Source organism: Hyperoodon ampullatus (genome assembly GCF_949752795.1).
Source record: "Hyperoodon ampullatus genome assembly, chromosome: 6".
Classification (NCBI taxonomy): Eukaryota; Metazoa; Chordata; class Mammalia; order Artiodactyla; family Ziphiidae; genus Hyperoodon; species Hyperoodon ampullatus.
The window spans coordinates 22,165,039-22,190,013 of NC_136919.1; the positions used below are offsets into that span (position 1 = coordinate 22,165,039).

A 24,975-nucleotide genomic window follows, 5' to 3' on the forward strand; every position below is an offset into this window, starting at 1 on the left:
ACCAGAATACTTTGCAGAGAGAAGTTAAATGGAGAGAAGTACCATGTTCATGGATTAGAAGACTCAATATTGTTAAGATGTTAATTCTCCTGAAACCAATCTCCAGATTCAGTGCAATCTCAATCAAAATCCCAACCAGCTTTTTAAAATAGAAAGTGCCAGACTAATTCTAAAATTCATATGAAAAGACAAATAACCTAGAATAGCTAAAACAATTTTTTTAAGGAATAAATTTGGAGAACTTACAGTACATGATTTCAAGACTTATTATAAAACAATAGAAATTAAGTCAATGTAGCAATTCCCTGGTGGTCCAGTGGTTAGGACTCTGTGCTTTCACTGCCGAGGGCCCAGGTTCAGTCCCTGGTCAAGCAACCTAAGATCCCGCAAGACGTGTGGCACAGCCAAAAAAGAATAATAATAAATAAATTAAAAATTTTTAATTTTAAAAAGAAATTAAATCAATGTAATATTGGCATAAGTTTAGACAAATAGATCAGTGACAAAATAGAGAGGCAAGAATAGACCCACACATATAAATTGATTTTCAACAAAGGCAGCAAGGCAATTCAGTGCAAAAAGAAACATCTTTTCAACAAATGATACTGGAACAACTGAATATCTGTATGAAAAAAAAAAACCTTAACCTCCATCTCACACCATCCACAAAAATTAATTCAAGATGGGTCGTAGAACTAAACATAAAAGCTAAAAATAAAAGCTTCTAGAAAAAAAAAATAGGAGACTATGTTGATAGCCTTGATATAGCCAGAGATTTTGTAGGCAGGACACAAAATACACTAATTATAAAAGAAAAAAATTAATGAACTAGAGTTGAACAATAAACATTTTTGTTCACCAAAAGACACCATTTAAAATTTGAAAAGATAAGCCACAGTCTGAGAAAAAATATTCAATATATTACACATGTACACACACACAATCACACACATGTGCATTTGACAGAGGTCCTGTATCCAGAATATATAAATAACTCCTACAGCCTCATAATAAAAAGTCAGACAACCCAATTAAAAAATGGGCAAAAAATTTTCAAGGACACTTCATCAAAGAAGACATCAAAAGAGCCACTTAGTATGTGAAAAAGTGTATTACCATTAGTCATGCAAAATGCAAATAAAAACCCCAATGAGATGCCTCCTCATACCAAATAGTTAAAATTAGAAGACTGACAAGCATGTAACCAACTAGAAGTTTCATACATTGCTGGTGAGAGTGTAAAATGGTATGATCACTTTGGAAAACAGTTTGGCAGTTTCTTAATAAGTTATGACCCAAAATTGCCATTCATAGCCAGGGGAAAGAGACATGAAAACTAGAAACAACCTTAATGTCTATAAAACAGTGAATGAATAAACCAGCATTTCTCAAAGTGTGGTCTGTGGTCCCCAAAACCCCTTGAGATCAAAACTATTTTTATAATAATACTAAGATGTTATTTGCCTATTTCACTCACATTCTCAAAAGAGTGAAGAGTGAAGTTTTCCAGCTGCTTTAAGACATGATAACAGCAACAGATTGAATGCAGGAGCAGATATGAAAATGCAGCTCTTTTCTATAAAGCCAGACATTAAACAGATTTTCAAAACTATAAAACAGATCTACCCTTCTCACTAATTTTTGCTTTAACATGTAATGGGTTTATTATCATTTTAAATGAATTAATAAGTACTTTAAAAATCTCTCAGTTTAAAAAAAAAAATCTCTCAGTTTTGATTTACAATGTGATGGGTAGGGATGGATATAACCCACACAAACAAAAACTTTTTGAGAACTTAATAATTTCAAGAATGTAAATGAGTCCTGAGATCAAAAAGTTTGGGAACCACTGAGATAAACAAATTGTGGTACATTAATTAATGGAATACTACTGAACAATAAAAAGAACAATTTATATGTACAACATAAGTAAATCTCAAGAAGATTATTTAGCTAAAGACACTAGACCCAAAAGAATACATATAGTATGATTCCATTTATATGAAGTTCTACAACAGGCAGAATTAATCTATGGTGATCTAAGCACAAATGGTGGTGGCCTCTGGGGTGCAGTCAGCAGGGAGGGCATTGACTGGACAGGGACACAAAGGAACTTTCTGACGTGATGGAAATGCTTCTTTATTGATTTGGATATGCCTGTATGAATGTACATGTTTGTTAAATCACATCAAACTAACCATAAAATCTGTAAATTTTATTTTTATAAATAATACCTCAATTTTTAAAACTTGGACTTTAATATTTATTTTGTGAAATGAAAGAAATTGTATAGTTGGAGATGATAGTCCTGTCCACAGTGTTTTAAAGTTTTTAACTGCCTCACAAAAATCCATATTATAAAGAAAAATTGCAATCAGAGTCAATGCTAGTGTCTGTGTCTACATTGAATTTTCATATATTCAAAGCTGACAATCTTTGATAGGTTGTATGTACTTTCTTCTTTTAAAAAAAAATCAGATTTTCCTGATGCATTAGCATGTCAAGATTTTACACATTGTTTCTCTGTAGAAAGTAATTGCCTCTTGATTCCTTCTGGCCTTTTTTCTGTTCAGACCAACAGAACTTTTCAGGAGTTGCAATGCTCAGTCAGATCAGGGAGCCATGAATGACATGAAGCTGTGGGAGAAAGGAAGCATAAAGATGCCATTTATCAACATACCTGTTCTTGACATTAAAAAGTGCCAGCCAGAAATGTGGAAAGCAATAGCTTGTTCACTGCAGATTAAACCTTGTCATAGTAAATCCCGGGGAAGTATTATTTGCAAGTAAGTTTCATCATAATGACTGTCTGGTTTTGGTTCAGACCCTTCATGATCTCTACCCACAGCCTATCTTTAGTTTTCTTTCCCACCACTTCCTTTTGCCCATCACCCCCACATGTCAAATGCTTTCCCACTTTTCGTCCTCTGCTGAAAATACTCTTCCATCTCCACTCACCCACCACCTGTCCTTCTTAGCCCCTCTCAAATACCAGTCATTCCTATGGAATCTTCCCAGATTTCTCCAGCTGATAGTAATTTATCCTTACTACAAATTTCTGTAGACCTTTATTTGTACTTCTCTTATGGAACTTAGTTCAAGAAACATTGTGTATCTTCAATGCACAATTCTATTTGTATATTTTAATTTGTGTACTTGTTTTATATTCTGTTAGACCTTGCTCTCCTTGAGGAGTTTATTCTTTGTACCTCTCTTTTGTTATCTCCTCTCTCCTCTTTTTCTCCTCTTCAGGGATTAGCATAATCGTAATATACAATAGGTATTCCAAAAATGTTTGATGAGTGAAAGACTTAGTAAATATAGTCATTAGGGCCTGTTCCTAAAACATTTTGTGAATGGTTTGCTTAAGATCTAGGATAAAGTACAAGGACCTACTGTATAGCACAAGGAACTATACTCAGTATTTTTTTTTTTTTTTTTTTTTGCGGTACGCGGGCCTCTCACTGTTGTGACCTCTCCCGTTGCGGAGCACAGGCTCCGGACGCGCAGGCTCAGCGGCCATGGCTCACAGGCCCAGTCGCTCCGCGGCATGTGGGATCTTCCCGGACCAGGGCACGAACCCGTGTCCTCTGCATCGACAGGTGGACTCTCAACCACTGCGCCACCAGGGAAGCCCCCTATACTCAGTATTTTGTAATAACCTATAAGGGAGAAGAATCTGAAAAAGAATATATATATATAAAGAAAAAGAATATATATATATATAACTGAATCACTTTGCTATACCTGAAACTAACACAACATTATAAATAAAACTATACTCCAATAAAAAATAAAATTTAAAAAAAGTAAATAGGAAGACAAAAAAAAAAAAAGGATCTAAGATAAAGATGAAAGCTGCTATAGTGGGTGAAACCAAAAGCATTAACTACATAGTAATCTGTGTCAGCTGCTCTTCAAGCATCTTTTTTTCCAAAACCAAAGTAATATCCAGCCCTTAAGGTGTTGGTATGTGGCTCAGTGCTGCTGGGCACTTGATGACTGACTGCAGATTATTTCAACCTTGAATAGGGTCCGGATCTGTTCTCTGACATGACTTGAGGGTGGCCCGAGTAGGGGAGAGATGAGGGGTAACTACTGGGTGACAAGCAAGAGGCAACAAGTGGGAAATTTATAGACTCTTAGCACAGAAATTTTATAGATGTCAAATCCCCATTGAAGACAGAAAATTTTAAAGTAATGGATTTTCCAGTTGTTATAGGCCAAACACCTTAATGTTGATAACAAAGCAGATTTTAAAAAAGAGAACGGCAGGAAGGGAGTGATAAAAGAAGAAAAGAAGAAGCAAGCATGTATAAGGTCCTGAGACAATGTATGATTTTTCAAAGAGCAAAATCAGATTAGCCTAGGTTCATTTCCTTTCAAAGACAGTGAAAAACCACACTGATGGTAGTAACAGTAAGTATGAGTGTAAAATTTGAGCAAGGCCTTTGATCTCAGGCCGGAGGAAGTTAGGCATGCTTTGATATGGTAATACATTACTTACTCCTCAACCTAATAAGGTCTGCTATCACTCTTATTCTCTTTTGTCATACTTACACCTATAAAGTGTGAAACATTGTTGAGTTATGAAAACTGAAACAGAATTGATATTGGCTAGACACGTGAGGCAGTTCCTCAAACCCTAAATTTGTGTGTGTTTTCCTTTTCAAGATCAGATTGTGTGGAGATTCTGAAGAAATGTGGGGACCAGAACAAATTCCCTGAAGACCACACAGCTGAAAGTATTTGTGAGCTTCTATCACCTACAGATGACCTGGAGAACTGTATACCTTTGGATACATATCTCAGTAAGTACTTCGGTTTTTTTAATTTCAAAGGCTTCTCCCTTCTGTCTCTGCCCTTGATGTTTGCTTTAGATGAGCATCATTCTGTTGAGAACATGTGGTTTAATGATACTACCTCAACTGCAGACTCTTATTTGCTTGGCCTCTTTGGCTCAGGAAAGAATTGTCATCTTTCTTTCTTTTCTTTTTTTAATTTGTATTGGAATCTAGGTGATTTACAATGTTGTGTTAGTTTCAGGTGTGCAGCAAAGTGAATCAGTTATACATATGCATATATACACTCTTTTTTAGATTCTTTTCCCATATAGGACATTACAGAGTATTGAGTAGAGTTCCCTGTGCTATACATTAGGTCCTTATTAGTTATCTGTTTTATATATAGTAGTGTGTATATGTCAATCCCCCCATCTTAAAATATGTACAGAGAAGCAATTATTATATCAGTCTGAGGAGGTAGTGAACTGTTATCAATCAGGAATTCTAAGTGGTGAATCAGGGGCCAGCATATTCAGATAACCAGCTCTTTATCATTGCCGTCTCCTTGCCAAGATTTGACCAAGAAGTGGAATTTCGCCTAGGGAGTCTTCAGCTTTCTGTCCTCAGAATATCAGTGGACCTGAGACAGGTGTTGGCTTGGACTTATCCACCAAATAGGGGGTAAGAAATGATGGTCTGGGTTAGTGCATGAAAAATGGAATTTTTCTGTGCCCAATACTCCTGCCAAGAGCTAGAAGAATAAGTTGGTATCTCCTTGAGGGATTCTGGAGCTAAGCTTCCTGGCAGGAGGTGACTATGTGTGGTGGAAACCAGGGAGTAACAAGTAGAACTCATACACACCATGTAGTTAGGGTAAGGGAAGTGTTTAGGCTGCCACCAGGGGGCATTAGTGCCATGAGCTAGCTGGAAAGGCAGTGAATTCAGCTCCTGCTAGCTTTGTTTGTCTGTGTTAGAGAGGATTAAGTTCAACTGCAAATAACAGAACAGATGGAAGCAAAAGAAAGCCCAGAAGTAAATAGTCCAGGGCTGTTATAGTGGCTCCATCACCAGGAACCCAGACTCCTTTTCCTTTCTCCACCATCCTTAGTGCTTGGCTTCCACCATCAAGGTTACTTCATGTATTTATCATCACAACATGACTACTGTAATTCTAGCCACCATATCCTAGTGTAAGGGAAAACCACCCCTAATTGTAAGGGAAACTGGGAGAGATGTTTTTATCTGTGGGCCCATTGCCATCCTGCTATATATAGCAGAAAATATCTGCTATATTTCCTCAAGACAAACAGACTGTGTCCCTTAGCCTTAGTGACCAGTATAGAAAAAAAGAGAGCATTAGACTAGAATCATAGGCAGATCACTTCTTTGAGTCTCAGCTTCCCTATTTATAAAATGATTGGGCTGGATGAGATAAACTCCAAGAGCCCTCTACCTCTGTTAGCCTTAGAAGGTGAGTCTGGCCTAAAATCAAGTAAGCAAAATGAATGTATTCACAATCCTGGATGCTATTAGAGCAGTCAAATATATGTGTAGAAGGAAACTATTTCAGCGGGAGGAAACTTAAAGAAATGCTTTTGTTTAAATTTCAATACTCTTTTTAAATATCACACATATAGTTGGCCCTGCATATCCACAGGTTCTGCATTTGCAGATTGAAAATATTCGGAAAAGAAAAATTCCAGAAGTTTCCAAAAGGCAAAACTTGAATTTGCTGTACACCTGGCAGCCATTTACGTAGCATTTACATTTTATTTACAACTATTTACATAGTATTTACATTGTATTAGGTATTATAAATAATCTAGAGATGGACTTCCCTGGTGGCGCAATGGTTAAGAATCCGCCTGCCAATGCAAGGATCACAGGTTCGAGCCCTGGTCCGGGAAGATGCCACATGCCATGGAGCAACTAAGCCCGTGTGCCACAACTACTGAGCCTGCACTCTAGAGCCCGCAAGCCACAACTACTGAAGCCCATGTGCCTAGAGCCCGTGCTCCACAACAAGAGAAGACACCACAATGAGAAGCCCGCGTACCGCAACAAAGAGTAGCCCCTGCTCGCCGCAAATAGAGAAAGCCCTTGCACAGCAACGAAGACCCAACACAGCCAAAAATAAATAAATTAATTAATTAAATTAAAATAAATAAATAATCTAGAGATGATTTAAACTATACAGGAGAGAGTACTTAGGTTATATGCAAATACTATGTATGCCATTTTTTTTTATGGTTTTATCTATTTATTTATTTATTTGCGGTACGTGGGCCTCTCACTGTTTTGGCCTCTCCCGTTGCGGAGCACAAGCTCCAGACGCACAGGCTCAGCGGCCATGGCTCACGGGCCCAGCCGCTCCACAGCATGTGGGATCCTCCCGGACCCGGGTACGAACCCACGTCCCCTGCATCGGCAGGCGGACTCTCAACCACTGAGCCACCAGGGAAGCCCCTGTATGCCATTTTATATAAAGGACCTGAGCATCCTCAGATTTTGGTATCCATGGGGGTCCTGGAACCAATCCCCCACAGATACTGAGGGATGACTGTATATTAATGAGACTCTTCCTTGGTCATTGTTTAACAAGAAATATAATCATGGTATAGGGTTCATCTTACCATAATAAATTATCATCATTTATGGTGAAATGTGCTAAATTATCCCTCTTAGACATAAGCTATTTGACTACCTTATTCAAAATATACCTGTTACTTTCCATCCCCTTATACTGCTTATTATTTATTGTTATCTAACTTTTTACTTACATACACACACACACACACACATACACACACACACAGTGTCTATTTATTGTCTATTTCCTGATAAGAATGTAAACTCTATGTTAGAGATTTGTCTGTTTTGTTCACTACTGTATCTCCAGTACCTAGAACCTTGCCAGGTGTATTGTAGGCACCCAATAACATTTATTTATAACAAATGAATGAATGTATGTTTATGCTAAATGCACAAATGATCAAGGAATCTGAGTGTTTTTTTTTGTTTGTTTTTTTTTTTTTTTTTTTTGTTACGCGGGCCTCTCACTGTTGTGGCCTCTCCCCTTGCGGAGCACAGGCTCCGGACGCACAGGCTCAGCGGCCATGGCTCACGGGCCCAGCCGCTCCGCTGCATGTGGGATCTTCCCGGACCGGGGCACGAACTCGTGTCCCCTGCATCGGCAGGCGGACTCTCAACCACTGCACCACCAGGGAAGCCCCTGAGTGTTTTAATAGCTTGCTAGAATCAGTCCTCATGAGCTGTCCATTTGTTCCAGATGTCATTAACTCAGACAATTTACAGACCTCTGTTACTCTTTTGGGTTGGTTAAACTGATCTGTTTTTGTTTTTTCAGGACCAAGTACTTTAGGTAACATTGTAGAAGAGGTAACTCATCCCTGTAACCCAAATCCTTGCCCCGCTAATGAGCTCTGTGAGGTAAACCGGAAAGGGTGTCCATCTGGTGATCCCTGCCTTCCATACTCTTGTGTTCAAGGTAAGAGGCAGATGGGTGGGGTGTGGGGTGGGTATGAGTACGTGCCTCTGCTGTTTCTTCATAGGAGTTATCTTTGGAATGAGATTATTTTCTAAATTATGTTTTTCTATAATGGTCAAGGTTTTTCCAACATGTATTATTTATGTAAGCAGAAAAAGACAAAGACAAATGTAATTTTCAATAGTCATTTTGATTGTAACCTAATTTCAATCCAAAACCAGACTCTCATAATGAGTCATAGGGTTCTTGACAACAAAAGAAGAAAGACCCTTGGGCCAGCTTTTTGTACTTTGTCTTCTATGCTGTAATGTTTGAGAAGATGTACTGCCATTGTTCGTGTTTTTTCTTTTCTTTCCTTTAAAACATGGAGAAATAACATTCTCAATCGGATGTGTAATTATCTTCATAAATTTAATGTTGTGCTGAAATGCACATGATTTTAAGGCTGAAAAATTTTTATCCCGTAGAATTTTTATGGTCTTTATCTCTCTGTGGGTCCCTTTAGAATATAGTTGCTTTCTTTTATCTATTTCCCAATTGAAAATGTTTCTTTATCATGTTAGAATCAACATTTTTAAACATGTGTGAAGTAAAAAGGAACAAAAGATTAAATAAGCATGATGTCTCAAAGGACCATGTATAATATTTGTGTAATGCTATAATATATCAGCTATAGTATCATAATAAATCTTGTTACATTTGGAAACAAATGGGTTTTCCTTAAGTCCAATCAAGTATTCAACTTTTCTTTGAATTTAAGATGTACTTGTATTCCATCACTAAAAGTTTTCTGACCAAGATTATTCTAAAACTAGTCAGTCGCCATACTCCATTTTAAAAATATCTGTGATTTTAACATACATTTGATAAGCCTAAAGAAATAAAAAACTACATATCTTATAGCATTTTTGTACAGAACTATTGCTAACTTTGAGGTACATGTCCTTTAATCACCACCATCTCACAGAACATGGAATTTTTGTTTGAGAGGATATGTTTTTGGCCAGTGAACCAAAGCAGTTCCTTAGTTTAGTGAAAGTTCTATTACATAATCTTTAGTGGCCACACAGTACCTATAAGACTTGTGTGAAGTGTATCTAATGTCATAAAACAATATCAGAGAACAATACCAACTCTCTCAGCTAATTTTGTCTATACAGGTTGCAAACTGGGAGAAGCATCTGATTTTATTGTCCGTCAAGGGACACTGATCCAAGTGCCATCATCTGCAGGGGAAGTTGGTTGTTATAAAATTTGCTCATGTGGACAAAGTGGACTCTTAGAAAACTGTATAGAGATGCACTGTATAGACCTTCAGAAGTCTTGTATTGTTGGAGGAAAAAGAAAAAGTGAGTCTTGAACTGTTTTTGTTTTTTGTTTTTAACATGAGATTAGTTATATTAATTTTGTAGGGAGAACATTGGATGGGTTCTCACCAGAAAGTAAAGTCTACAAAGCAGATATTCCAGGGAAGTATTTTTCAACTATACAGAACATGAGGACTTCTAAGGAACCCTCTTAGAAGCCTCATCAAGAAGGGACTAATATGGGCTTCCCTGGTGGCTCAGTGGTTGAGAGTCTGCCTGCCGATGCAGGGGACATGGGTTCGTGCCCCAGTCCGGGAGGATCCCACATGCCGCGGAGCGGCTGGGCCCGTGAGCCATGGCCGCTGAGCCTGCATGTCCGGAGCCTGTGCTCCGCAGCGGGAGAGGCCATAGCAGTGAGAGGCCCGCGTACAGCAAAAAAAAAAAAAAAAAAAAGAAGGGACTAATAGCTAATAATAACTAACACTTGAACTCTTAACTGTGTGCCAAGCACTATGCTAAGTCTTGGCCTGTGTTATCTCCTTAAATCCTCCCAGTTGCTCTTTGATACGGGTGCTATTGTAAAGAAGCTGATGGTAAGAGAGGTCACCCAACTAGTAAGTGACCAAAGCAGAATTCAGTCCCAGGCCTATTCGACTCCAAAGCCCTTGCCCTCCACAGGCAAGGACACAAGTCCACCCCTCCCCACCCCTTCCTCAACAGTCTCTCTCCCCTCTGCCCCTTTCCCAGAAGTAAAACTCAGAGTTTGACGTCATGCAAAGCAAACTGGGGGATGGAAACTACACTGTTGATTCGTGGTTGCGAGAGAGCACATTAAAAGGTGCCCTGCTTTATCGCCTTCTCTAAAATTCTGAGAGTCTTGCTTTCTCACTGTTTCCTTAACCATCTTTTGCTTATAGCCCTAATAACTGTTCATATCAATATATAACCTCAAAAATTGTGAAAAAATACCACCTTTGAGAATGTGCTCCCCACTACACGTGCTCACTCTGCTACCCTTACCTCTATGTCCATCCCCCTACCCATCAACCAGAGTAGTTCAGCTTTTATATGCCTCTTGTTTTACTCTTCTGTGTGAGATTTTATCTTAAGAAGAGTACTCTTGGCTAAAAAGGGCTTGCAAATTTCTGCTTAGACCAGCAAGTCAGGTATTCATTGCTTAGTCCATATTCTAAAATGTAATGTACGTACCTTGAATCACAGAAAACTTCTGAAAGACAAGTTCATTCCTTCCATTAAGGAAGGAATGAACTTGATTAAATGCCTATTCTCTACAAAAGAACATACTAGTGCCTTGTGGAGCTGAAACTGGGATGAGGGATTGAGGTCATGCTTTGCATGCTAAGATGGGAGAGAATTTGAGCCACAAAAAGGAGCAGACCAAATGTATGTACTTTAAGGAGCTAGTCATTTCTGCCAGGGCATCAGGACAGTCTTCAACCCAAAGATGGCATCAGGACTGGTCCTGGAAAGATGAGTAAAGTTCCAGAAGGAGGAAAGGAACGAGCACTTGAGGCAAAAGAGGTAGCCAGAAACATTCTCAGAGAATAAGGAGCAGTCTGGTGAGATGAGCACATTAGGCATTTGGAGGGGTATGGTGGGAGGTAAATACAAAAATATAAGTATTACAAATTTAACTCCCTAGTTTGTGTATTCAGAAGTCATCTTTCAAGAATTTCTATTTTAAAGCTCTTTAAACTATTAAATTTTTTAATTTATGATTTATTTATAAATGCATTACATAGATCAACATTTTATTTCTCTTTCTCTCAGGTCATGGAACTTCCTTTAATATTGACTGCAATATCTGTTCTTGTTTTGCTGGCAATTTGGTGTGTTCTACTCGCCTATGTCTCAGTGAGCACAGCTCAGAAGATGACCGTCGTACCTTCACAGGTAACCATGGTCACCCAGAAGCTGCCCTCATCCCTTTGTACTCATATTCCCTTCAAGGCAGCTTCTCTGGTCTTGCCTTAACCACAAATTTTCACAGTAAAATTAATACATAACCTGAGAGCAAGGTACTTTCCTCTCTGGATCTGTTGCCTCCTCTATGAATTGAAGGCATTAAACTAAGTGGTTTCTTAGGGTCCTTTTGGAGTTCCATGAGTCAAAAAGAACAAGGCCAGTGATTGGGATGGTTTTAGTTAAATGTAATTTTTCTACCTGCTAAAATACCCATTTATCCCTACCATTATGGTCTAAAGTGTCCATGTATTTTCTAAATTTGCTTCTGTTTTAATGTTTTTATTACCACCTTCTTTCTTGTCCTACCTTGTCTTACTGAATTCATATAGGTAGGGACCCCTATAAACAAAGCTATAGGTAGAAAAAGTAAAGAGTGTTTCTCCCAATCTAGTACATAAAATCTAGAAGTTAGATGTATCAAGTCTCGCTTGGGAGATTTCTGGAATGTTGAAGGGTGATAACAAAAGCAAGACAAAGACAAAGGTTGTAAACACCTTACATAGATTCCTTCCATTCATATCTCCTTAGGGACGGGGAAAAACAGGAAAGTAACTCAGGAAATTATTGTAATTTTGAAACTTAAGATTTTTGTGAACAATCGGTCAAGAATACGGCTTTCTTGAGTTTCCTTTGCTTTATGCTGCTTGTATTATGCTCACACCAGCTGCAATAAGTGAAAAGCCTAGCTCGATGGGATGCTCTTTTCTTGAGAAGAAGCTACGGTTGTCAACAGCAACAGCACAGTGGCTGGTATCTGCTGGTATCTGCTTTTTCCCAAACCTGAAATACCTTTGGTTCTGGGTGAAGAGGAACCAGGTAGCTGCCCTTACTCCATTTCTTGCTGCTGCAGCAGCAGCTTGATTCTCCTTCCATGGAGTTGGTATTACACATGGAGTGGGGTAGGAAGAGAACAGAATAGGGTTTTACCAACCTTGTATCTCCAGCCCATTGGAAATAAAAAGGAGATCAGGAGCTTCCCTGGTGGCGCAGTGGTTGAGCGTCCGCCTGCCGATGCAGGGGACGTGGGTTCGTGCCCTGGTCCAGGAGGATCCCACATGCCGCGGAGCGGCTGGTCCCGTGGGCCATGGCCGCTGAGCCTGCGCGTCCGGAGCCTGTGCTCCACAATGGGAGAGGCCACAACAGTGAGAGGCCCGCATACCACAAAAACAAACAAACAAACAAAAAAAAGGAGATCAGAAATAAGAAGTGAACGGCAGACTGATGAGGAAGTAGAGGCAGGACTAGCTCCACCCCATACTCTATCCACCGTAATGAGTACCAGCCTTTCCTGCTTTATTGTTCTGTTGTTGTTGTCCTTTATTTTTATCCTTTGTCTGCTTGGTCTGATGAGGACAATTCATTCTGCTTAGAGAAACAGTTAAAATGATGTGGGGATGAAAAATGAACTAAGTACTTACACGGAAGACTTACTTATTTACTTACATCTAAGTGTTTTGGGAAGTTGAACTTTACAACTAGCAGGATGCTTTTTCCCTGTAGTGTGTAGCCCCTCGTGTCCTGGGATAAATTACATTAATGACTATTTAGCTAGCAGACTCTAAGGAGATTTTACTGGCCACAAAGTATACCACATTTGGGGGGACTCAGTCCACACAGGACTCAGAAGGAGATGTTCATAAAAATTCTTAAGTCTCAAGTTACAATAATTTCCCAAGTTACTACCTTCTTGTTCTTCCCCCTCCCTAAGGAGATGGAAGGAACCTATGTGAGGCATTTACAACCTTCATTATTTGTCTTGGTTTTGATATTATCCTTTAACATTCTAGAAATCCCCTAAGCCAGAATCAAACATCTAAATTTCAGATTTTATATACCAGATTGGGAGAAACATTCTTTACTTTTCCTACCCATAGCTCTGTTCGTCTCTACCCCTGGAATCAAGATCTGGAGGCCCTCAATTAGCTGGCAATAAATGGAACAAAGGAAAGTCGTTATGCAGACAAATGGCTTTTCAGAACCTTGCCACCTTTAAAAACACTGTCAGAGACTGGAAGGGTTTTTTTTTCTGACTTATTAAAATTCTATTTTAACCTGAGACCTCTGCATGCTTGTTAGTGATTTGCCTTAATTAGGAAACATGAGGGGAAGGGGACTGTACAAATACACATTGTTGAGGCACTCTCCTCCCTTCAGGTCTGCCCTGTAACTGTGCAGATCAGTTTGTCCCTGTGTGTGGGCAGAATGGACGCACTTACCCCAGCGCCTGCATTGCTCGCTGTGTGGGCCTCCAAGACCATCAGTTTGAGTTTGGATCATGCATCTCAAAGGATCCATGTACTCCTAACCCCTGCCCAAAAAACCAAAGGTAAGTCAAATGCCTCCTTATCTTTTTCAACTGAAGGTCACCACTTACTCTATACCAGACAGTGAAAATACAAAGATGAATTAAGGTGGTCTCTGCCCTGAAAAGTTGGAGTCTAGAGGGAAAGATCCAGGTGAAGCTGCTTGGTAACATGCTTTGATTGGGGGCCCAGAAGTTGAGCAGTTTACATAGCCTGGGGGAAAGCCTCTAGAGCATGTGACAGTCGGCTGGAAAAACGAGGAAGAGACTGACAGCAAGGTTTACGGTGGAGGAAAGGTGGTGCTGGTGAAGGCAGAGAGAGTAACAGGAGCAAAGATCTTGGCTGCTGGAAACGAGGAGAGAGCGTGGTGTATGCTGGGAGCTAGAGCAGTTCTGTGAGACTGGAACAAAGTGTGAGGCAAAGAGAGGTGGCAGCTGAGACAAGAGAAGCAGATGCATTCTTGTTATTAGCTACTTATGCCTGATGGCAATAGGAAACATTCTACTTAAAACCTACCTCCATTGTAGGGATGGGACATGAGAAATCTCTGGAAGTGTAACTTCAGTATTTTATGAAGTTGTTTGGGGCTCCTTTCTCTGCAGTTTCCTCAGGAGCTCAGAGTGCAGTTGACCTCACCTTAATGACGGATTTCTGCCTGTGGTGGCTGCAGGATGAGGGTCCTGATGATTCACTCAGGTTTCAAGCTTCTAGAACTGGAGGTTTCACTGACTACCTCAGAGAACTGAGCAGGACATGTCCCAGTGCCACAGTCCTTGCCTTATGAAGGTTTTGTGGAGAACAAGCAATTGCTTCTCCATCCTGAAAATCCTGGTGCAGCATGAAGGGAGGGAAAGATTTTCTCGTGTGTTAAATTTATTTTAACAAATTTAAATTCTCTTTTAGCAAAGAGAGTTGGTCACCCATCTAGCAAAGTTTACATCATGAAAACTAAGCCCAAAGAGTTGCTATGGAAAGAAGACAGGGTGCTATACATAAGGAAACATGATAAAGAAATAAGTCAAAAGGATAATATAGTTGCGTTGGGAGGTAGAATTGAGGGTTGTTTTGGTATTTGTTTGTTTCCCTCTATTTGCTAACCTTTCTGAATAAGGTTGGCTTGCTTTTATAATAAAACAATAAAATCTCAAAGTGGAAGGGGCTGGCTGGGTATAATACAAAATCAATATAAAAGAAAAGTTTGAAAAATGCAGCTACATGAAAATGAAAATTTTCTGCATGGTAACAAACAAATGACAAACTGAGAAGAATCTCAGGGACAGGGCTGATGTCCTTACAATATAAAGAACCCCTACATATCAATATGAAAAAGATGAACAACCTAGTATAAAAATGGGCAAAGATCAATAACCAATAGAAAATGGACCAAGGACGTAAACATAGGAGAAGTACAGATGGTTCTTAAACACTTGAAAAGATGCTTATATTAACTGGGGGAGGAGTAACTCTAGCTACTGTATACAAACTCCCAAATATCAGTGCTTTAACATAGTAGAAGTTCAAATACAGTCCATTTGGGTGTTCAGCAGGTGGCTTTCTACATGTGATTCAGAGACTTAGGATCCTTCCATCTAGCAACTCTGCTCCTACAGCCTCTAGTCCTCCTTTGTCCAGCAGAAAAGAGAAGGGAGATGATGGAGGTTGCTCTTGAGAAGCTTTTATAGGCCAGGTTAAAAATTCATCTTTACTTCCAGCCACACTCCATTGTCTAGAACTTAGTCATTTGGCCAGAACTACTGCCAGGGAGGCTGGGAAATGTAATCTAGATGTATGCCCAGGAAGAAAATTAAATGAATTTGATGAATGATCATCTAGCCAATCTACCACAATGCTTAACCTTTCTCATATTAAGAGAAATGTAAATTAAAGTAAAACTACAATTGTGTACCATTTTCTGTCTACCAGATTGGTAAAGGTAAAAAGTTTGATAACAAAATGTAGGGAAGTAGGCACTCCCATACAAGAGGGTTTTGGGGTGAAGATTGGTACATCCTCTTTGGAGGGCAATTTGTCCAAGGCTACCAAAATTTTAAATGCACATACTTTTTGAGTCAGCATATATAAATGCTTATTCTTATATAAAATATCTCTGGAAGAATAAATAAGAAATTGATAATAATGGTTGCCTCTGGGGAAGGGAATTAGGTGGCTGGGACACAAGGAGTAGGAAGGAGATTTACTTTTCACTGTATATGATTTTGTGTCTTTTCACTTTCTACATGGGCTTGTATTATCTGTTCAAAAACTAATTGTTTAAAAAACAAAAAGTTGAGAATAAATAAAGTTATAGTCATTCATCAAGTATCTACTGATATACCAGGCATCTTTCTAAACACTAGGACACAATAGTAAGCAAGACAAAGTCCCTGCCCTGATCGTGTTTATTTTAATTTACCCCCCAGAGTCTCAGCCTTTCCTATTGATCCTCTTATTTCTGTATGTTCATATTGGTAATGTTTTTCCTTCCAAAATTACCAAATTTCTCCTGATATGCTTTGTTCTCATTCCTTCAATGTTAATAGATAGTGAAGTTCTAAATATTCTTCTTTTTCATTATTTCTCTTCAAATGTCTGTAAAATTATTACTACATGTATTCTAATTTCTTTCTTCTAGTTTTATTGAGATAGAATTGACATATAGCACTATATAAGTTTAAGGTGTATAGCACAATTATTTGACTTACATACATCATGAAATGATTACCACAATACGTTTAGTGAATATTCATCATCTTATATAGATACAAAATTAAAGAAATAGAAAAAATTTTTTTTCCTTGTGCTAAGAACTCTCAGGATTTATTCTCTTAACTTTCATATATAGCATTCAGCAGTGTTAATTACATTTATCATGTTGTACATTACATCTCTATATTATAACTATAAGTTTGTATCTTTTGACTACCTTCATCTAATTCTCCCTCCCCTCACCCTTTGCCTCTGGTAACCACAAATCTGACCTTTTCCTATGAGTTTGTTTGTTTGTTTTGAAGTATAATTGACCTACAACTCTGTGTTAGTTCCTGGTATACAACATAGTGACTCAGTATTTCTGTACATTTTGAAATAATAGTTTAGTTACTGTCTTTCATCATACAAGGATATTATTGTACATAGTTATCAACTATATTCCCCATACTGTACATTTAATACCTGTGATTCCTTTATTGTGCAACTGGAAGTTTGTACCTCTTAATCTCCCACACCAATTTCTCTCCTCTCACCACTCTCCTCCCCTCTGGCAACCACCCATCTATGACTCTGTTTCTTTCATTATGTTTGTTCATTTGTTTTGTTTTTTAGGTTCCACATATAAGTGAAATCATACAGTATTTGTCTGTCTGACTTATTTCACTTAGCATAATACCCCCTAGGTCCATCCATGTTGTCACAAGATTTCATTCTTTTTTATGGCTGAGTAATATTCCTGTGTGTGTGTGTGTGTGTGTGTGTGTGCGCGCGCGCGCGCGCGCACGCGCACACGCGCGCACACACACGAAGTTTCCCTTTCTCCACATCCTCACCGAGACTTATTTGTTGTCTTTTGGATAATAGCCATTCTGACAGGTGTGAGATGATATTTCATTGTCATTTGATTTGCATTTCCCTGATGATTAGTGATGTTGAGCATCTTTTCATGTGCCTGTTGGCCATCTTTATGTCTTCTTGGGAAAATGTCTATTCAGATCCTCGGCCCATGTTTTGATTGGGTGTTTGTTTTTTCTGATGTTGAGTTGTATGAGTTCTTTGTATATTTAGGATATTAACCCCTTATCAGATATATCGTTTGCAAATATCTTCTCCCATTCAGTAGGCAGCCTTTTGATTTTGTTGATGGTTTTCTCTGCTGTGCAAAAGCTTTTTAGTTTGATGTAGTCACATTTGTTTATTTTTGCTTTTGTTTCCCTTGCCTGAGGAGACATATCTAAAAAATATTACTAAGACTAATATCAAAGAGCATACTGCCTATGTTTTCTTCTAGAAGTTTTATGGTTTCAGGTTTTACATTTAAGTCTTCACTCCATTTTGAATTTATTTTTGTGTATGGTGTGAGAAAGTAGTCCAATTTGATTCTTTTACATGTAGTTGTCCAGTTTTCCCAACACCATTTATTAAAGAGGCTGTCTTTTCCCCATTGTGTATTCTTGCCTCCTTTGTCATAGATTAATTGCCCATATAAGAATGGGTTTCTTCCTGGACTTTCTATTCTGTTCCATTGATCTATGTGTCTGTTTTTGTGCTAGTACCATACTGTTTTGATGACTGTGTGTAATATAGTTTGAAATCAGGGAGAGTGATACCTCCAGCTATGTTCTTCTTTCTCAAGATTGTTTTGGCTATTCAGGGTCTTTTGTGTTTCCTTACAAATTTTAGAATTATTTGTTCTAGTTCCATGAAAAATGCTATTGGTATTGTTATAGGGATTGCATTGAATCTGTAGATTGCCTTGAGTAACGTGGCCATTTTAACAATATTAGTTTTTCTAATCCATGAGCATGGCATATCTTTCCATCTTTATGTGTCATCTTCAGTTTATTTCATCAGTGTCTTATAGTTTTCCAAGTACAGGTCTTTTACTTCCTTAGTTAAATTTATTCCTAAATATTTTATTCTTTTTGATGTGATTGTAAATGGGATTGTTTTCTTAATTTCTCTTTACATGCATCCTAATTTTAAATCCCATCAGAAGAGGCAACCACATTAGTAGTAGTGATGGTGGTGGTGGTTATTTCAGTGCAGGAAGCTTATCTCTAAAAAGAATAGAAGTAATTTCCTTTGAAATTATATGATGCTAGCTAATATATTCTTCTCCTTTTACTTTATAGACTAATATTTGTGTATCCTATTATCTCAAATACCCAGTAAAAGCTAAACATTTTCTTAGGCCTTATCTTGTTATAGAAAATTATAAATACCCTTTATAGAAATGAGGGAGGCAAAAAGAGTCTAAAGAAGAAAAGAACCATCCTCCCTAACCCCTCTGAAGAAGTTCAGGGATTGAGAATGGAGCAAGGTTCAGGTATTACTAGGAAAACCCAGCTTCAGGGGGTGGCATTCTCTCAGTGATTCACTACCAGCCAGCATCAGGTCCTCAGCCTTGTAAGCACAGAAACCTGAAATTTTCAGCTCATACTGTGAAGCCTTCTCTTAAGATAGACTCATATTAGCCAAGCTGATAATTAAGCCTCTGAAAATGCTCCATTTATTATTAACGAGAAGGCCCCCAGCATTGGGCCCCAACCCATTTGATGGCCTCATATCATGCCTCTTCTACCCTGAGCATACTTTCCTCCTGCTCTCGGGGTCCCCTGCCCTCTCCCCCAGCACCACAGGGTCTCAGGCATCACACCTTTGCTCTGCTGCTCCCTCAGCCTGGCAGGCCTTCATCCTCCTGGTTCTACCTCCTCCCGGTGCTTTCTCCAGCTTCCCCAATCAGAATGACTCATTCCCACGATCACTTGATGTGTGATTTTCTACCTGATAGCCTGCTTTACACGCACGCTCGACTCCCCACTCTCCATAAGCTCTTGGGCACAGGGACTGTTTCTGATTGCTCTCTTACTTTCTCCTCAGCCTCCTGCGCCCCGTCAGTGCTTTGCCGGCCCACCATGGTCCCTTACGACATTGGCTTATGGTGCTGCGTTTGTGTTTTTCAGATGCATACCCAAACCACAAGTCTGCCTGACAACTTTTGATAAATTTGGATGTAGCCAATATGAGTGTTTGCCAAGACAGCTCACCTGTGACCAGGTCCGAGATCCTGTTTGTGATACAAACCACATGGAGCACAGCAATCTCTGCACTTTGTACCAGAGGGGGAAGAGCCTCTTATACAAAGGCCCGTGCCAGGTACCACTGTTTACCTGACAAACCCAAGTCCACTGAGCGTGAAATCAGCTTCTGATCTTTTACACATGAATCAGCAGTGAGACCCCCTTCAGAGTCTGCTGTGAATCCCGTCAAGTCTAGAGCACTCAGTCCTCCACCAAACATGAGCCACCCCGAGGCTGGCGTTTCCTCCTAACACTGGAGGGCCCCCTTGCTCATGTGTGAACCTTTGCACATCTAGTGTACAGAGCAAGAAGAGAGAGGCTTCTTGTCGCCAACCATTAGGAAAAGAATTTAAAGGCTCACACCCCTGGCATTAGTCAGCAGCATCTTCACTTCCCCTAGTTCTGCGGGCCCTCATTAGAGAACAGCCCAGGAAGAAAGCGAGGTAAAACAACGAAGAAAAGAGCTCTTTCCCCACTCTTCCCACTGAAGTCCCACCTGAGGTATGAAAAGTGACTGAAAATTTCTCTGAAACTTAATGTTGTCTTACATCAGTTTATCTTTCAGTCTTTGAGGGTTGTGAAATCTGTATTCATGTTAAAAATAACCCCAAGGACAGCCCCACTGAGGCCTCCCACAGTACCACTGATCTATGTGCCGGGCCCTCTGCCTGGGGGAAGCCCAGCCTTGGGCCAGCACCCCCTGCCCACAGCTGGCGGACACTGGCTGCTCATTTCCTGGTCTTCATTGTCGGAAAATCCCTTCAGCTCATCCCCCTGGGCTTGTTTCCCCTCAGAGATCATGTTCCAAGTGCACTGAAACCTTTACTCTGAATTCCCAGTCTTCTCTTCCTGTTGTTCCCTGTTCCTGGCTTCAAGTTTTCGCTTCCATGTTCCTAACCTACCTCATGGAGCCAGTCTGTCTGCTCTCCTAATCTCTCCACTCTTCCCTCTCCTTATCCCGTACCCAGCGTGAAATGATAAGGCCTCTGAATTTGCATGAAGATTGGTCTTGTTTTCTTCTAACAGGTTCTTTTGGAATAACGGAAGTCTGGAGGGAGGGAGGATTTTTATCTCATATCAGTTCACAGAGAATGAGTACCCAAGTCCCGGAGAGGCTGAGAAAAGTAATCTCTTCAATTCATCTTGGGACAGCCCTATTGCCCCCAGCCCCACCCCATGTTTAGCCACCTCAAGAGCTTACTTCAGAGGGTCCAAGAATTTATACTGTCTTTTTTCCTTCCTGAAAATAGGGAGACCTACTCTGCACTCTTGGTTAGGAAAAGTGCACCACAGAGGTTTACAGGCTAAGTGTACTTTCTTGCCCTCAGCCCTTCTGCAGAGCCCCAGAGCCCATCTGCGGGCACAACGGGGAGACCTACAGTAGCGTGTGTGCTGCCTACTCGGACCGGGTGGCGGTCGATTACTATGGGCCCTGCCAGGCCGTCGGGGTCCTCTCCGAGCACAGTTCTGTCACTGAGTGTGCTGCTGTGAAGTGTCCTTCGCTCTCAGCGACTGAATGCAAACCCATCATCCCACCCGGTAGGCTGGCAGTATTTGGGGTGGGGCAGGGGTGGAATTGGGAGGATTTGCGTATCTGTCTCCAAAGAGTGAGTCACTGAGAAGAGAGATGACTAGTGTGTTTAAACTTTTCAGAAAGTCTTGACTCCAGCTGATGCTGATTAGATGCATTACTCTGGGCCAACCTTAAAAAGCTGTGGATCTGCCTTAGACATCATCTGGTCTGGTGATTTTAAAACAATGTGGAAAACTTTTTTCAATCCTGCCTTAAACACCAATAAATAAACAGCAATATTTAATTGCTAGAATTATGGTTATTAGTTCAAATGCATAGTGTTTGCATATTATAAAGTTAATGAATAAGGAATCAGTCACTAATGAATGAATAATTGAAGTAGTTTTGATGAACACAAACATTTGAAATTGAGAAAAACAGAAGATAGTTGTTGTCTTAGATTGGCCTTAGCATCTAATTTAATTGTTTTGGTTGCATATAATCAAGAAAGTCTTGTTTCGTACAGGCTATTATAAGCGGTGACAGTTTTCAAACAGCTTACCTTACAGTCTCATGCTCTTCGGTTAAACAGAGGTGTCAGAAGACTTTATCCCAAGTCTGCACAGAACAGATTAATCTGGAGTCTAACAAGTTCATTCCTCTGTCCATGAACTCAGCAAATGTTTCTTGAGCTTCCACTATGTCCTAAACACCTTCTAGGCACTGGGGACACAGCAGTGAGCAGAACAAAGCCCCTTTCCTCCTGGAGACCACGGTCTGACATTTTATTATGGTTTAACAGTTTAAAATAATTTTTAAAATTAAATTTGAATTAAACACTCATGGAATCCCTGAAACACTTGCTCCTGTGTTTCGCAGACAGGAAACACTTGCCCAGGATCACACAGTGAGTTCTGAGCAGGGCAGGGTCTAGGCCCTGACTGTCTTGAAAGGCCAGCTCTCCCTGTGCTGTATTAAACCACAGCTGCCCCACCTGAGAAGTAGCACAGGAGGAAAGCAGGGATGGAGGAAGGATTTCGGTAAATGTATAGATTATAAGACTCCAGGTTAGTCAGGGAACATATCTAAAAGTGCAGTCATAGGAAGGACTGCTGTGACATTCCCAGCACAAAATGAAGGGCTGGTCATTTCACCAACTATTATGAATTCTCTTTGTTTCTAATTCTGAACACACATAAAATGGTTTCTGTTATACAGGTGCTTGTTGCCCGTTATGTGCTGGGATGTTAAGAGTTTTATTTGACAAAGAAAAACTGGATACTATTGCTAAGGTAAGTTGCTTTATGTGCCATGTACTGTTGAAACCTTATCGATAAACCTGTCAGTAGTCGTACAGACAGAATGGGTCATGACATTTATAGATGAAGAAACTAATTTGCACAGGAGTAACTTGCCCAAGGCCGTATAGTAGCTCACAACCAGGAGAACTGGGGTTTGAACTCAAAGTGTCTGGCTCTGTCCTGTGCTCCTTCCCTCTACAGCCTGGTTGTGTGGTGACCTTGCTCTGCAGTCCATCAGCCCGGGCCTTTCTCAGAAAATGTCCCCTGCCAGCATAGTGGAGGCAGACCAGGCAGCCAGGGACTGGTCACACCCAGATGGTCTCAAGGTTGCCAGCCCTCACATGGTCCCCATGCCGCCGGGGGCTGCGTCCAGAACCGGCCACATTCCTCTGATGGTTTTGCCCCTTTCCCTTTGCTGTATCATCACTTTTTCTGCTTGCTGTTATAGAGACTCATCTCTAGAAATGTAGCAGCCAACACCTGCCACTACCTAGAAAATTATGCCCATTTCTATGAAAACACCTGTATTTTCACAGGAAGGCTTTAATTATTTTCCTGTGGCGTCCAACTCAGAACTGTCCCTTAAAAAAGTGCTCCTTGGGCTTCCCTGGTGGCACAGTGGTTGAGAATCTGCCTGCCGATGCAGGGGACGCGGGTTCGTGCCCCAGTCCAGGAAGATCCCACATGCCGCGGAGAGGCTGGGCCCGTAAGCCATGGCCGCTGAGCCTGCGCGTCCGGAGCCTGTGCTCCACAACGGGAGAGGCCACAACAGTGAGAGGCCCGCGAACCGCAAAAAAAAAAAAAAAAGTGCTCCTGGTGAGAGTGTTTATCTCCGCCAGAAAACTCAGCAGTCAGAAAAAAAAAAAACCAAAAAAACCCCCATTGGAATGGGCTCTGTGGATATTTTAGAATTCAGCCAACAAGGCCCTGTTGGGGCCCTGCACTTAGGTTAAAAGAGGTTAAAAGAGCCTCTGTGGCTTAAGCAAGGTGGCAAGGCAGCTTAGGCAGTAATAAGGAATTCTTCTTTTTTTCAGGTAATGAATTTTTTTCTCTCTCTAGGTGGCAAACAAAAAGCCAATAACAGTTCTGGAAATACTTCAGAAGATCCGCATGCATGTGTCTGTCCCACAGTGTGACGTATTTGGATACTTCAGCATCGAATCAGAAATTGTGATCCTGATCATTCCTGTGGATCATTATCCAAAAGCTTTGCAGGTGGGGTTCAGCACATATTGTGCAACCATCCTGTTACTTTCAAGTTTGGAGGACTTGGGAGGGGGTGACGGCAGGAGGAAGGAAAGCATGGCAGTCTCTGAGGGACGGAGCTGCACCAGGTTAGCAGCGGCCAACAGAACGCAAAGGAGTGGGAGAGGGGAGAGGTTGAGACGCTGTGACTCAGAGGAGATGGAAGGCATCTGCTCATGGTCCAGACGGGGAGGCGGCTGAGGCCCAGGGAAGGCAGGGACTGACACAGGTCGCGCGGTAACAAAGCCTGAACCGACTCCTGTCTCCCGAGGGCTGTGTTCGCACTGGGGAGGAGGAGCCCACCAGCGCTGGTCTTATGGGCCAGCTCACAATCTAGAGGTGAACTTCACTCAGGAGGCCCCAGTTTCAGCGTCAACATAGTGAGGGCTCCAGTGAAGGGGGTGAATACAGCCGTTTATAAACTGCCACAGTTAGGAAGCTCATTAAGTCTAATTGCTTTCCTCCTGATGTGTGGGTGGGCATTGAAAGGCCACTCCCCGTGACTATGTTTAAGCATGAAAAGATAACTTCTAAGCGTGGAGAAGGGGTGAACAGGATTGTGGGAAAAGAAAGGGCAGTGGCAGTATGGGTCATGGCTTTTTTCATTTGATTTCCATTGATGCAGTTATTTTTTGTGTAATAAATTAAGACTATTAAAACGTTACTTTGGCTAAGAAAAGAAGGACAAAGAGAAAGCATATTCCTGGTGTTGGGATATTTGTGGAATTTGTCTGACTTGACCTTTTCACGGATTCTGTGATTTTATATTAAAAGAATCTGATTATCCTCTCCCAGATTGAGGCTTGCAATAAGGAAGCAGAGAAGATCGAATCCCTTATCAACTCTGACAGCCCTACTCTGGCGGCCCACGTCCCTCTGTCCGCCCTCATCATTTCTCAGGTGCAGGTCTCCAGCAGCGTGCTTTCGGCCGCTGCCAGGGCCCAGCCTCCCTGCCACTCCCACCTCTTCCTCCTCAGCCTGGGTCTCGCCTTGCACAGGGTCTGGACACACAACTGACTGCCCATGAAAAGTGCAAAATATTCCTCGATCTAATCTTTCTACTTTGGAAAAGACGTACAGGACTGCTGGTTTATAGTTGAATAGTGGCCAAGTCAAAGCACTTGTCACCTCTAACCTCTATGCACCACACAGTATTTTTCTTGATCACCAGTGTTAGTAAGGGTTTTGTTTTGTTTCTACAAATGTTACAATACGTTCTTCCAAATACTAATGAAA

General features: G+C 40.7%; 1 protein-coding gene across 1 annotated transcript in view; it reads left to right on the forward strand.

The window, feature by feature from the left end:
• The window catches only part of RECK (reversion inducing cysteine rich protein with kazal motifs), a gene marked incomplete at both ends in the record, with an annotated part of 76,164 nt that extends 51,408 nt beyond the window's left edge, over positions 1-24,756 (forward strand). Inside the window, 11 exons of the mRNA XM_079705920.1 lie at positions 2,574-2,786; positions 4,675-4,811; positions 8,152-8,292; positions 9,453-9,641; positions 11,391-11,513; positions 13,740-13,911; positions 19,564-19,756; positions 21,009-21,219; positions 22,412-22,485; positions 23,554-23,709; positions 24,535-24,756. Coding sequence (XP_079562046.1) covers positions 2,574-2,786; positions 4,675-4,811; positions 8,152-8,292; positions 9,453-9,641; positions 11,391-11,513; positions 13,740-13,911; positions 19,564-19,756; positions 21,009-21,219; positions 22,412-22,485; positions 23,554-23,709; positions 24,535-24,756 — 1,831 coding nt within the window. The remainder of the gene's footprint in view (positions 1-2,573; positions 2,787-4,674; positions 4,812-8,151; positions 8,293-9,452; positions 9,642-11,390; positions 11,514-13,739; positions 13,912-19,563; positions 19,757-21,008; positions 21,220-22,411; positions 22,486-23,553; positions 23,710-24,534) is intronic.
• Positions 24,757-24,975: the final 219 nt, after the last annotated feature.